General features: G+C 40.6%; 1 protein-coding gene across 5 annotated transcripts in view; it reads right to left on the reverse strand.

The window, feature by feature from the left end:
- The window catches only part of stat6 (signal transducer and activator of transcription 6, interleukin-4 induced), a 56,454-nt gene that overhangs the window by 33,431 nt on the left and 8,172 nt on the right, over nucleotides 1–14,851 (reverse strand). For 2 of the 5 annotated variants that reach the window (XM_082960153.1, XM_082960155.1), the window contains exons 1-3: nucleotides 13,906–14,029; nucleotides 2,723–2,865; nucleotides 2,443–2,587 (exon numbers count right to left, since the gene is read on the reverse strand). In XM_082960153.1, coding sequence (XP_082816279.1) covers nucleotides 2,443–2,587; nucleotides 2,723–2,865; nucleotides 13,906–13,947 — 330 coding nt within the window. In that variant the 5' untranslated portion in view covers nucleotides 13,948–14,029. Of the gene's footprint in view, nucleotides 1–2,442; nucleotides 2,588–2,722; nucleotides 2,866–10,826; nucleotides 10,972–13,905; nucleotides 14,044–14,851 lie in introns of those variants that run through there. The other 3 variants (XM_082960154.1, XM_014135763.3, XM_014135764.3) reach the window with 3 other exon arrangements.

Here is a 14,851-nt window from a genome sequence, read left to right on the forward strand (position 1 = left end):
GTGTGTGTGTATGTGTGATGTGTGTGTGTGTGTGTGTGTGTGTGTGTGTGTGTGTGTGTGTGTGTGTGTGTGTGTGTGTGTGTGTGTGTGCGTGTGCGTGTGTGTGCGTGACCAGGTTGACAAAATAGGAAAACAAGAACAATACTGAAAAGTAAATATGCTATTTTAGGTTTACGGTCAAATGCCCACACCAGTAGAAATCCACTATTTAGAGCTGAAAGACGATGGACGAAGATTACCCATGATGTTGCCAACAATTTAAGTCAACAAGTCATCGTTTTAGTCAAAGTATGATATACACTGTGTACAAAACATTAGGAACACCTGCTCTTTCCATGACATAGACTGACCAGGTGAATCCAGGTGAAAGCTATGATCCCTTATTGAGGTCACTTGTTAAATCCACTTTAATAAATGTAGACGAAGGGGAGGAGACAGGTTAAAGAAGGATTTTAAAGCCTTGAGACACACAGCTTCCCGTGTGTGTCAAGAATGGACCACAACTGTGGGAAGCATTGGCGTCAACATGGGCCAGCATCCCTGTGGAACGCTTTCGACACCTTGTAGAGTCCATGCCCTGACGAATTGAGGCTGTTCTGAGGGCAAATATTAGGAAGGTGTTCCTAATGTTTTGTACACTCAGTGTATTAGTGCTTGAAGTGACAAATCCGAAATGCCCACTTTGTACAAAACCATGAGCTAGATTAGGTTAGCAAGATAGTTAGCTAGCTAGATAAGGTTAGCATGCTAGCTAGCTACACTGACAGCTGTCAGTGCCCTATTTGTTGATGTTTATCAGCTCCATGTAGAGATTCCCACACCTAATTTGTGAATATGTATAAATAGCCTTCGTCCGCTGGTGGAACCTAAACATACATTTCATCTCTAGGACAGGAAATTGCTTTGAAATAGTGTCATCAACTTCCTCAGGGGCTAGGTTAGGGTTAGGTTTATCCCCACCACCGTCTTCAAAACAGTTTAGAATTGCATATCTGAAGAAGTACAGGCTATTGTTAATCACTCCCTGTTCACAGTCACTTTCCCCACTGCAGTAAAAACTGCTATGTGTCTGAAGAAAAGTAATCTAGATTCTTCAGCTGTTATACATTTTCGGTCACTCTCCAACCTTCTATTCTTAAGTACATTTCTGGAGAAATTGATTTTTAAACAGCGAAATTATTTTTTAAGCGCTAGCTGTATTTAAAAAAAAATCCTATCTGGTTTTTGTGCCCACCACAGCACAGACAGCCTTAGTTAAAGTGGTAAATGATCTTAGAGCAAACACAGATGCCAAACAGCTCTCTTGTACTCTTGGATTTAAGTGCTGCATTCGACACTGTTGACCATGATGTCCTTCTGGACTGACTGGAGAGGTGGGTTGGTCTCTCCGATCCAGCTCTAAATTTTGTTCAGGGCCTAAAGTATTTAACTGGTCAAGAGTTTGTCACCCTTGTTGAACATAACTCAGAGAAAATAGATATCACGTGGCGTTCCACAAGGTTCGATTTTGGGTCCGTTACGGTTCAGTTTATAAATGTTACAACTTGGCAGCGTTATCAGAAAGCACAGCATTGATTTTCACTGCTGCACAGAAAATACTCTTTACATTTATGTGTCATTTATTTTAGCTCCACGGATACATTTTTAGACTGTATTGATTTACAGTTTTGCTTTTTCTTTGTCCAAACAGAATTGACCTGTTCAAAACAACTAACACATAGCTCCCAACTGACACCAAATCAACTACCTCCATCAAAACATACAACTTGTTATCTAATGAAAAGTAATTTCAATCAATCGTTACATAATGGCCCAATAAATACTAACTACAACTATCAATATACCCTAACATGGTTAACCTTCTTTTATACAGTATGTCTGTGCCATTTGTTGGTACTATAATTATAGTATGACCTTAAAAGGCAAGTAAACACATTATCACATCATGGGCTGTATTAGTGTTTCCCAAAACAGTTTTTACCAAAGATGACCAATGCAGAAAGAATGTCACTCAATAGCATGAACATCCATAAACAAAAGGCTTTATTTGACCTTTTTCCATTTCAACTGAGGGCCCCTCTATCTCTCCTTTGTCCTTGCTCTCGGCCTCTTACTTGGCCCATTCTTGCAAACAGCAACTCAGAGGTGAACTCTTTTATGCCTGAATTAAGGACTGATTGCTGATCAAAAAATTGTGCGAAGAAGTTTTGCACATGTGCAAAAGAGGTTCACATTCATTCGAGTAATTTGAGATAAGACTGAGATTCTTATTGTTGGACAGAAAGAGAATCTGTCCGCACATTTTAATTTCCCGGTCAATAAAAAGAAAGCACTCAGTAAAAAATGTTGGGGTTAGGGAAAATAGGATTTTGAATGGGAATCCATTTTTACAAGTGTGTGTGTGTTTGGTGGAGAGGATAAGTGTGTGTGTATCTACTGTACCATGTTCCTGGAGATATGCTGCAGCCTCATCCTCTCCACCACGTTGGGGTTCTGCCCGGCTAGATTCTGTAGGCAGGATATGATCTGATCGAGCAGGGTCAGAGCCTGGGGCTCCTGGTCTACCTTCTCTGGTTCAAAGTCCTCCCTGGGGAAGAAAGACAGAAAGACAGAAAGACAGACAGAAAGAAAGAAAGAAAGAAAGAAAGAGAGAGAGAGAGAGAGAGAGAGAGGTGTTTGTGTATCCACTTTCCCACTTTTATTTGTCAAAATTCAGACATACCATCTCTGCTCCTCGATCCAGTTGGCCAGGTAGCACCTGACGTCCATGGGAAAGGAGGGGGAGTAGAGCTCGTTGAGGGTCTGTGTGGCCAGATAGGGGATCAGCTGTTTCATCTGCGTCCACTGTGCCATGGTGAAGCAGAGCTGGAAGAGACAGGAATAAAGGACATTGAATTATGTAATATATCCATAAACATACAGGCTGCATCACAAATAGCACCCTATTCACTATATAGTGCACAATGTTTTACCAGATCCTTTGGCTCAAGTCATTCAAAGCCACATTGCTGTGTTATTAGCAGTTAATGTGTCAGCTAATGTAGCTTTGGTTGAATTCCATCTTAAACCAAAGGGAATAGTGAATACTTGAGATAAATCTGTGAATATAAATCCATCATAAAGAGGTCATTTTTTTTTAGAGAAGATTGACACGAGGTCAATGCATCATACAAACACCAAAACACCAGAGGGGTATACTACAAAGCAGGATCAGGATCGAGGATGTAGTCTTTACATTTTTGTTGAAAGATAAGCTTGAAATGGGCATGGTCTAATTGATTTAACAAAATATATATATATATATACAGTGGGGCAAAAAAGTATTTAGTCAGTCACCAATTGTGCTAGTTCTCCCACTTAAAAAGATGAGAGAGGCCTGTAATTTTCATCATAGGTACACGTCAACTATGACAGACAAAATGAGAAGAAAAAAAATCCAGAAAATCACATTGTAGGATTTTTTATGAATTTATTTGCAAATTATGGTGGAAAATAAGTATTTGGTCACCTACAAACAAGCAAGATTTCTGGCTCTCACAGACCTGTAACTTCTTCTTTAAGAGGCTCCTCTGTCCTCCACTCGTTACCTGTATTAATGGCACCTGTTTGAACTTGTTATCAGTATAAAAGACACCTGTCCACAACCTCAAACAGTCACACTCCAAACTCCACTATGGCCAAGACCAAAGAGCTGTCAAAGGACACCAGAAACAAAATTGTAGACCTGCACCAGGCTGGGAAGACTGAATCTGCAATAGGTAAGCAGCTTGGTTTGAAGAAATCAACTGTGGGAGCAATTATTAGGAAATGGAAGACATACAAGACCACTGATAATCTCCCTCGATCTGGGGCTCCACGCAAGATCTCACCCCGTGGGGTCAAAATGATCACAAGAACAGTGAGCAAAAATCCCAGAACCATACGGGGGGACCTAGTGAATGACCTGCAGAGAGCTGGGACCAAAGTAACAAAGCCTACCATCAGTAACACACTACGCCCCCAGGGACTCAAATCCTGCAGTGCCAGACGTGTCCCCCTGCTTAAGCCAGTACATGTCCAGGCCCGTCTGAAGTTTGCTAGAGAGCATTTGGATGATCCAGAAGAGGATTGGGAGAATGTCAGATGAAACCAAAATAGAACTTTTTTGTAAAAACTCAACTCGTCGTGTTTGGAGGACAAAGAATGCTGAGTTGCATCCAAAGAACACCATACCTACTGTGAAGCATGGGGGTGGAAACATCATGCTTTGGGGCTGTTTTTCTGCAAAGGGACCAGGATGACTGTCCGTGTAAAGGAAAGAATGAATGGGGCCATGTATCGTGAGATTTTGAGTGAAAAACTCCTTCCATCAGCAAGGGCATTGAAGATGAAACGTGGCTGGGTCTTTCAGCATGACAATGATCCCAAACACACCGCCCGGGCAACGAAGGAGTGGCTTCGTAAGAAGCATTTCAAGGTCCTGGAGAGGCCTAGCCAGTCTCCAGATCTCAACCCCATAGAAAATCTTTGGAGGGAGTTGAAAGTCCGTGTCGCCCAGCGACAGCCCCAAAACATCACTGCTCTAGAGGAGATCTGCATGGAGGAATGGGCCAAAATAGCTATAGTTATTTCTTGTTGCTTATCAAAGTTAGCTGGCTAACTCCTCGATTCTGCTTTGTAGTATACCCCTCAGAACAGTCACTTCCAGACATGTCAATTATTATCCTAACTCAGTAATAAAATAACATACAGTAAGTTCCCAACAGGACAGTGGAGGGACTGAGACAAATAAAATGATTCATCATTGTCCATCTAGTGTTATGTTAATAACGCAATGCCGTCACCCCTCAACAGATTAAAGCAACAAAAACGTTGCTATGAGAACTACAGAAGAAATGCAATGCAAATGCAAGACATGCCGAGCAGACAATACATGGCAGTAGGATAAACAGTACAAAACAAGACAGGACAGTCGTGAGACTGATCCCCAATCTATTTTGTTCTGAGTGTTCTAAATCTGGAACACATGGAGGAGAGGCTTGCACAAGACATGAAGGCAGTAAAAGTCTGTGTGCAAAGTGAGGATATAGAGAGGGCCAAGTCCCCAACAAGACAATATAATGCCTGACCCCCAATCTATCTTGTTCTGGGTGTTCTGAACTCTGTTTAGGGGAGGACAGGAGAGGCTAGCACTTCCTGTGTTGTTTTTATCTTTGGCCCACAGGTGTAGCTATACTAGAGTCAAGAGATGACAATACAGACATGACGGTATTGTGTTTGTGTTGTTTCACATAGCTGAATATTGTCACATCTTAATACACCTAGGCTATAGCTTAATACACCTATAGCCTATATTCACCTGTAAAACTAAAAGCAAAGAGAAAAAGTAAAGAGTGGTATTATTGTGTAACATGGGGTGAAAAGCACCAATACTGTATCTGATACTGTAGAGCTGGGACGATAAACTGAAAAGGATCAACACTGACCATACGGATCACTTAGCGCAAGCAGTTTGACGATAATGTTCATGTTACGATAAGTAGCCTATAATGTTACGATAAGTAGCCTATACTAAAGAAATGTGAAGTTTGAAATGAATGAGAAAACATAATATGGGTGATTGTTAATTAGACAATTGATGGCTACAACCATCACACTAGTTGTGGTAGTTTAAAGGATAATAAATAAATACAAACTGTGGTGCACATTAATGTTATAAACGTATTGCTCTATTTTATCGTTAATCAATTCAGGAAAGTTATCGCATTATGTATTTTTGGCGACCCAGTTGAGCGGCACTACAACACTTTCACTTCTTCCACTTCTCTACAGTATATGGCTGTGTGACCTACGTCCAAAATGGACCCCTATTCCCTACATAGTGCACTACTTTTGACCAGAGCCCATCAAAAGTAGTGCACAATGTAGGGACTAGGGTGAAATTTGGGACGTATCCTATTGCAGCATTTGGGAAGCAACCTGTGCCTAGCCCCATGGTTTCCTGTTTCTCTCTAATTGTACTATACTGTCAGTTGGCATGTTTGAAGTGCAGAATCCCTAACCTTGGTCACATTCTGAGATTAGTACCGTAATTTCCGGACTATTAAGCGCACCTGAATATAAGCCGCACCCACTGAATTTACATTTGTTTTTTATTTTGAACATAAATAAGCCGCACATGTCTATAAGCCGCAGGTGCCTACGGGTACATTGAAACAAATTAACTTTACACAGGCTTTAATGAAACACGGCTTGTAACAAAAATAAATAGGCTTTAAAGAAACACAGCTTGTAACAAAAATAAATAGGCTTTAACGAAACACGGCTTGTAACAAAAAATTTAAAATTAGCAGTAAGCTTTAGTTGTCTTTTTGCACTGAGTCAATTCCTCACGCTGCTGTTTCCAACGTCTTATCATCGACTCATTAATTTCCTTTTCCAACAGCCAGATCAATCGCCTTCAACTTGAAAGCTGCATCATATGCATTTCTCTGTGTCTTTGCCATGATGAGGGTGACAAAATGACTACCGTAATCAGAATGATGGGAAGTTTGAGAGCACTCGATTTAATCTAAACAGTAAACCAAAAAGTTGTTTGACCTTAACCCGTTCGGCAATTTCATTGGTCTAATGAAAGCTTCATGCCGCCAAAAAACTGAGCACGTCACAGAAAGAGTTTTTTTTGAGAAAAAAAAATTGAAAGCGGGAAAAATCCATATATTAGCGCGAGGTTCAAAGCCTGGGAAAAAAGTTGCGGCTTATAGTCTGGAATTTACGGTAGTTATTTGGAGTGCAGTTCCCGTATTCACAGAAAGTCTCAGAGTATTCATATAATTGTATTCATTATGATCTAAAAAGGAAATATGATCGTATATCAGCCCTCTTACTTTAAAACTCTTTGTGAATACGAGCCCAGAATGCAATGTAGTTGATCTTAAACACGCACTTTGACAATGAGCAAGCACCTGCTATTCTAGTCAAAGAGCTCTTCTTTAGTGAAAACATTTCCTGGCTCCCAAATGGCACCCTATTCCCTTTAAAGTGCACAACTTCTGACCAGGGCCCATATGGAATAGGGTGTCATTTGAATAGGGTGCCCCCCACATACTTTTGTATATACTGTACCAGTCAAAAGTTTGGAAAACTCAGTCGGTGTCTCAACTTGCTGTTGAGAATTAGAATAATAGAACACAACAGGTGCCATTTGGTTGTGCATCAGCAGTCATTCCATTAGCCCATGTCAGCTAACACTTTTTACATTGGCAAGTTAGCTTAGCGGCCAGCTATCTAAACTTGTAGTAAGCATGGTCAAATTACCGACCAGGGTGGGGCCCACTGATCATCAGTTATCATATTAAAAACTGCAAACATTTGCCTCCATCCTATGGCAAAATGTGCAGAATTGCAAGAAATTCACTTTAAAATGGCTTCTCAGACCCACGAGCCACTGCAGCCCCTCATGATGAGTTATGATTTTTTTGTGGCCCCCACCCCCATCAAAGTTGTCAATCCCTGCTCTAGAGGAGGTCAAAGGTTTGAGAGACATTGATTAGTACCAACTACCCAGTGGGCAAAACTGGTTTAAATGATGTTGTTACAAACAGAAACCTGCTGTAATGACGTCTTTTCAACCAATTTTGCCCTGTTGATGTACAGTTGAAGTCAGAAGTGTACGTACACCTTAGCCAAATACATTTAAACTCAGTTTTTCACAATTCCTGACATTTAATCATAGTAAAAATTCTCTGTCTTAGGTCAGTTAGAATCACCACTTTATTTGAAGAATGTGAAATGTCAGAATAATAGTAGAGAGAATTATTTATTTCAGCTTTTATTTCTTTCATCACATTCCCAGTGGGTCAGAAGTTTACATACACTCAATTAGTATTTGGTAACATTACCTTTAAATTGTTTAACTTGGGACAAACTTTTTGGGTAGCCTTCCACAAGCGTCCCACAATAAGAATTTTGGCCCATTCCTCCTGACAGAGCTGGTAAAACTGGGTCAGGTTTGAAGTCCTCCTTGCTCGCACACGCTTTTTCAGTTCTGCCCAGAGATTTTCTATAGCATTGAGGTCAGGGCTTTGTGATGGCCAATCCAATACCTTGACTTTGTTGTCCTTAAGCCATTTTGCCACAACTTTGGAAGTATGCTTGGGGTCATTGTCCATTTGGAAGACCCATTTGCGACCAAGCTTTAACTTCCTGTCTGATCCACAATTTTCTTACCTCATGATGCCATCTATTTTGTGAAGTGCACCAGTCCCTCCTGCAGAAAAGCACCCCCACAACATGATGCTGCCACCCCGTGCTTCATGATTGGGATGGTGTTCTTTCGCTTGCAAGCCTCCCCTTTTTCCTCCAAACATAACAATGGTCATTATGGCCAAACAGTTCTATTTCTGTTTCATCAGACCGGAGGACATTTCTCCAAAAAGTACGATCTTTGTCCTCATGTGCAGTTGCAAACCGTAGTCTGGCTTTTTTATGGCGGTTTTGGAGCAGTGGCTTCTTCCTTGCTGAGCGACCTTTCAGGTTATGTCAATATAGGACTCGTTTTACTGTGGATATAGATACTTTTGTACCGGTTTCCTCCAGCATCTTCACAAGGTCCTTTGCTGTTGTTCTGGGATTGATTTGCACTTTTCACACCAAAGTACGTTCATCTCTAGGAGACAGAACACGTATTCTTCCTCAGCGGTATGACAGCTGCGTGGTCCCATGGTGTTTATACTTGCATACTATTGTTTGTACAGATGAACGTGGTACCTTCAGGCATTTGGAAATTGCTCCCAAGGATGAACCAGACTTGTGGAGGTCCACAATTTTTTTCTGAGGTCTTGGCTGATTTATTTTGATTTTCCCATGATGTCAAGCAAAGAGGCACTGAGTTTGAAGGTAGGCCTTGAAATACACCCACAGGTACACCTCCAATTGACTCAAATTATGTCAATTAGCCTATCAGAAGCTGCTAAAGACATGACATCATTTTCTGAAATTTTCCAAGCTGTTTAAAAGCACAGTGAACTTAGTGTATGTAAGCTTCTGACCCACTGGAATTGTGATACAGTGTGATAAGTGAAATAATCTGTCTGTAAACAATTGTTGAAAAAATTACTTGTGTCATGCACAAAGTAGATGTCCTAACCGACTTGCCAAAACTATAGTTTGTTAACAAGAAATTTGTGGAGTGGTTGAAAAACAAGTTTTAATGACTCCAACCTAAGTGTATGTAAACTTCCGACTTCAACTGTATATTGGGCAGCAGCCTCTGAGGCAGCAGCCTCTGTAAGTAGATGAATGCTGGTTTGTTTAGTATAGCTTAACCAAAACATTTGGCATCAGATCATATGCTACTCAAAGCATTTGAGCACGTGGATCTGATAAACAGAGAGATAGATCTCTTTGTGGCCATATAATAGAATAGGATGGACATTTGTCTATGTCATCACCATTAGAGGTCGACCGATTAATCAGAATGGCCGATTTAATTAGGGCTGATTTCAAGTTTTCATAACAATTGGTAATCGGTATTTTTGGACACCGATTTGCCGAATGACATTTTTTTTTTTTACACCTTTATTTAACTTGGCAAGTCAGTTAAGAACACATTCTTATTTTCAATGACGGCCTAGGAACGGTGGGTTAACTGCCTTGTTCAGGGGCAGAACGACAGATTTTTACCTTGTCAGCTCGGGGATTCAATCTTGCAACCTTACGGTTAACTAGTCCAACGCTCTAACCACCTGCTTTACATTGCACTCCACGAGGAGCCTGCCTGTTACGCAAATGCAGTAAGAAGCCATGGTAAGTTGCTAGCTAGCATTAAACTTATCTTATAAAAAAACAATCAATCAATATATCATAATCACTAGTTAACTACACATGGTTGATGATATTACTAGTTTATCTAGCCTATCCTGCGTTGCATATAATTGATGCGGTGCGCATTCGCAAAAAAGGACTGTCATTGCTCCAACGTGTACCTAACCATAAACATCAATGTCTTTCTTAAAATCAATACACAAGTATATATTTTAAACCTGCATATTTAGCTAAAAGAAATCCAGGTTAGCAGGCAATATTAACCAGGTGAAATTGTGTCACTTCTCTTGCGTTCATTGCACGCAGAGTCAGGGTATATGCAACAGTTTGGGCCGCCTGGCTCGTTGCGAACTAATTTGCCAGAATGTTACGTAATTATGACATAACATTGAAGGTTGTGCAATGTAACAGGAATATTTAGACTTAGGGATGCCACCTGTTAGATAAAATACGGAACGGTTCTGTATTTCACCGAAAGAAAAATTGTTTTGTTTTCGAGATGATAGTTTCCGGATTCGACCATATTAATGACCTAAGGCTCATATTTCTGTGTGTTTATTATATTATAATTAAGTCTATGATTTGATAGAGCAGTCTGACTGAGCGGTGGTAGGCACCAACACGCTCGTAAGCATTCATTCAAATAGTACTTTCGTACGTTTTGCCAGCAGCTCTTCGCAATGCGGCACTTAAACGTTAGCTTTCTTACATGGCACATATTGCACTTTTACTTTCTTCTCCAACACTTTGTTTTTGCATTATTTAAACCAAATTGAACATGTTTCATTATTTATTTGAGGCTAAATTTATTTTATTGATGTATTATACTAAGTTAAAATAAGTGTTCATTCAGTATTGTTGTAATTGTCATTATTACAAAAAAATAATAATAATTGGCCGATTAATCGGTATCGGGTTTTTGGGTCATCCAATAATTGGTATCGGCGTTGAAAAATCATAATCGGTCGACCTCTAATCACCATACATAAATTATTAAAAACATCAGACTAATCCAAACATACCTTTTTACTGCGCTTTCTGACTCACTGACCAGTGTTAAGACAAGGACTCTTTTGAAGACTTTAGGAAAGGCAGCAGCACAAAGGCAGCTCTATGAGGACACTCTCATCCTGTCCAGTGTTAGTGGGAACCTCCTGCTCTTCACTCCTAGAGTTAGAACATGTTATGTAGGTGTCACTCCAAAATATTACAGTACACAATACAGACTTAAAAACCACATTGTGGACACTGTAGGCAATCAAAGTATGCAATCATAGTACATCATGTCACTGGTATCACCTATAATACATTAGATTACCTATACACCATTGGTATCCTATAGAATAAACAGTTACTTCTCAGGTAACAGGCAAACAATAAAAGCCTGATAAGACATGTGAATTACAAACTATTAAATCATTTCATGTCACTTTGACCGGAACTTGATACAGGTTGAAATTGATGTAAGGACTTGAGATGAGGAAATGTTGAGTTTAGAAAGAACTTTCTGGGATTACGTAACTATTCAGATATCCTAATTAACTTCTCAAACCACAAACAGCTTAAATAGACACACACACACACGCGCCCACCACCGCGCACGTGAGCAAGTGCACACACACACAATGCATGCATGAGCACATACACACGCACACACATACACACACACACACACTGCTGGATTATTGTCGTGTTATGATGGGAGATAGAGCTTTAATACCGTTTTTCTTTATCACTTTGGTGCCATTTTCACAAGTATGTGCTACAACTCTAAGCACAAAAATCGAAACAGATCATCGAAATGGCTCATGTTTCAAAACACTAAGCACATTTGCAATTGACTGAAGACAACAAACAAATACAAACTATATACACTACCATTCAAAAGTTTGGGGTCACTTAGAAATGGCCTTGTTTTTGAAAGAAAAGCTATTTTTTTTGTCCATTAAAATAACATCAACTCCAGGATGCTGGCCTTCTATGCAGAGTTGCAAAGAAAAAGCCATATCTCAGACTGGCCAATAAAAAGAAAAGATTAAGATGGGCAAAATAACACAGACACCGAACAGAGGAACTCTGCCTAGAAGGCCAGCATCCTGGAGTCGCCTCTTTACTGTTGATGTTGAGACTGGCGTTTTGTGGGTACTATTTAATGAAGCTGCCAGTTGAGGACTTGTGAAGCGTCTGTTTCTCAAACTAGACACGCTAATGTACTTCTCCTCTTGCTCAGTTGTGCACCGGGGCCTCCCAATCCTCTTTCAATTCTGGTTAGAGCCAGTTTGCGCTGTTCTGTGAAGGGAGTAGTACACAGCGTTGTACGAGATCTTCAGTTTCTTGACAATTTCTTGCATGGAATAGCCTTCATTTCTCAGAACAAGAATAGACTGATGCGTTTCAAAAGAAAGGTCTTCATTTCTGTCCGTTTTGAGCCTGTAAATCGAACCCACAAATGCTGATGCTCCAGATACTCAACTAGTCTAAATAAGGCCAGTTGTATTGCTCTTTAATCAGCACAACAGTTTTCAGCTGTGCTAACATAATTGAAAAAGGGTTTTCTAATTATCAATTAGCCTTTTAAAATGATAAACTTGGATTAGCTAACACAACATGCCATTGGAACACAGGAGTGATGGTTGCTGATAATGGGCCTCCGTACGCCTATGTAGATATTCCATACAAAATCTGCTGTTTCCAGCTACAATAGTCATTTACAACATTAACAATGTCTACACTGTATTTCTGATCAATTTGATGTTATTATGGACCAAAAATGTATGTTCTCTTTCAAAAACAAGAACATTTCTAAGTGACCCCAAACCTTCGAACGGTAGTGTATATAAGTGTTATCAGTTTAAAGTTGAAACCGTTTAAAATGTAGGCCCCTATCCCACCCCTCTGGAAACTTCTTTCTCAAATCAAAGGATCCAAATTACATTCTGTGCATGTGTTATTATACACACACGTTTCTCACGTTTCTCTCTTTACTCACCCTCTTCTGAACCCTCAACCAATTTGATCGATAGGATGATGTAGCCTATCTCTCTGCCTCAAATTTCAGAACAGCTGCAATTTGAACAAAGGTTCCAAAAATATATACAGTGCATTTGTAAAGTATTCAGACCACTTGACTTTTTCAAAACATTTTTACATTACAGCCTTGTTCTAAAACGGATTAAATTATTTTATCAATCTACACACAATACCCCATAATGAGAAAGCAAAAATGGGTTTTTAGAAATGTATTCAAAATAAAAAACAGAAATACCCTATTTACATAAGTATTCAGACCTTTTACTATGAGACTCGAAATTGAGCTCAGGTGCATCCTGTTTCCATTGATCATCCTTGAGATGTTTCACAACTTGATTGGAGTACACCTGTGATAAATTCAATTGATTGGACTGGATTTGGAAAGGCTCACACCTGTCTATATAAGGTCCCACAGTTGACAGTGTATGTCAGAGCAAAAACCAAGCCATGAAGTCAAAGGAATTGTCCGTAGAGCTCCGAGACAGGATTGTGTCGAGAAACAGATCTGGGGAAGGGTACCAAAACATTTCTGCAGCATTGAAGGTCCCCAAGAACACAGCAGCCTCCATCATTCTTAAATGGAAGAAGTTTGGAACCACCAAGACTCTTCCTAGAGCTGGCCGCCCGGCTAAACTGAGCAATTGCCCGGCCAAACTGAGCAATCAAGCATTTATGGTAGAGTTGCCAGACAGAAGCCACTCCTCAATAAAAGGCACGACAGCCCGCTAGGAGTTAGCCAAAAGGCACCTACAGGACTCAAGCTTCTCTGGTCTGATGAAACCAAGATTGAACTCTTTGGCCTGAATGCCAAGCGTCACTGTGACGTGGTAAGGTCGGACCCAGGTGCAGAGAAGAGACCAGACGAGGAATCAGTGGTTAAGGATAAACATATGACTTTACTGAGAAACAGTAGCCGCAGGATCACAGTACACTTGAGAAAAAAACCCACTAAGTCTCCAAAACCTCACTCAGGAAACAAACACACACGGTAAACATTTCAAGCTTCTGCAAAGGACAACAGAAAACACACCTCTTTTAACAGAGAAACCATAATGAGTAAATTGGACACACCTGAGTGTCGTTAATGTCTCTAGGACGGTCTCTGCCGCCCATTGGTGACAGGTGGAACCATGACAGTCACGTCTGGCGGAAACCTGGCACCATCCCTACGGTGAAGCATGGTGGTGGCAGCATCATGCTGTGGGGATGTTTTTCAGTGGCAGGGAGACTGGGAGACTAGTCAGGATCGAGGGAAAGACGAACGGAGCAAAGTACAAAGAGATCCTTGATGAAAACCTGCTACAGAGCACTCAGGACTTCAGACTGGGGCAAAGGTTCACCTTCCAACAGGACATTGATCTTAAGCACACAGCCAAGACAACACAGGAGTGGCTTTGGGACAAGTCTCTGAATGTCCTTGAGTGGCCCAGCCAGAGCTCGGACTTGAACCCGATCGAACACCTCTGGTGAGACCTGTGCAGCAACGGTCCCCATCCAACCTGACAGAGCTTTAGAGGATATGCAGCAAAGACTGGGAGAGACTCCCCAAATACAGCTGTGCTAAGCTTGTAGCGTTATACCCCCCAAAAACTCAAGGCTGTAATCAGTGGCGGTCCTAGCTTGCATGGCTCCCTGGGCAACCCCCCCCCCCCCATGTCACCAATACCTAAATCTGAATACTTATGTAAATGTCAATGGGTCTGAATACTTTCTGAATGCACTGTATAGCCAGCAGTCTCCCTCCTGTTTAGCCAATGTTCGCAATGATGATGAAAAAATAACAGTAAATCGCTATTGACTGACTGTCTGTGTCTTGCTTGTTTTATATGCTGTGTAGGCTACATATAGCTTGCCTAAATAGCTGCATGTCACTCCCCTCCAGAAAAAATAACATGAAATTACTGTACAACCTTTAAGAAAAATATAGTTTACTTAACCAAAGTTACAGTTCGATACTTCCAAACAACCTTGTGAAAAAAAAAAATCTAAATCTGAAATGTCATAGGCTACAAATTGC

This window comes from Salmo salar, chromosome 13, assembly GCF_965601325.2.
Source record: "Salmo salar chromosome 13, fSalSal1, whole genome shotgun sequence".
In the NCBI taxonomy this organism is placed as follows: Eukaryota; Metazoa; Chordata; class Actinopteri; order Salmoniformes; family Salmonidae; genus Salmo; species Salmo salar.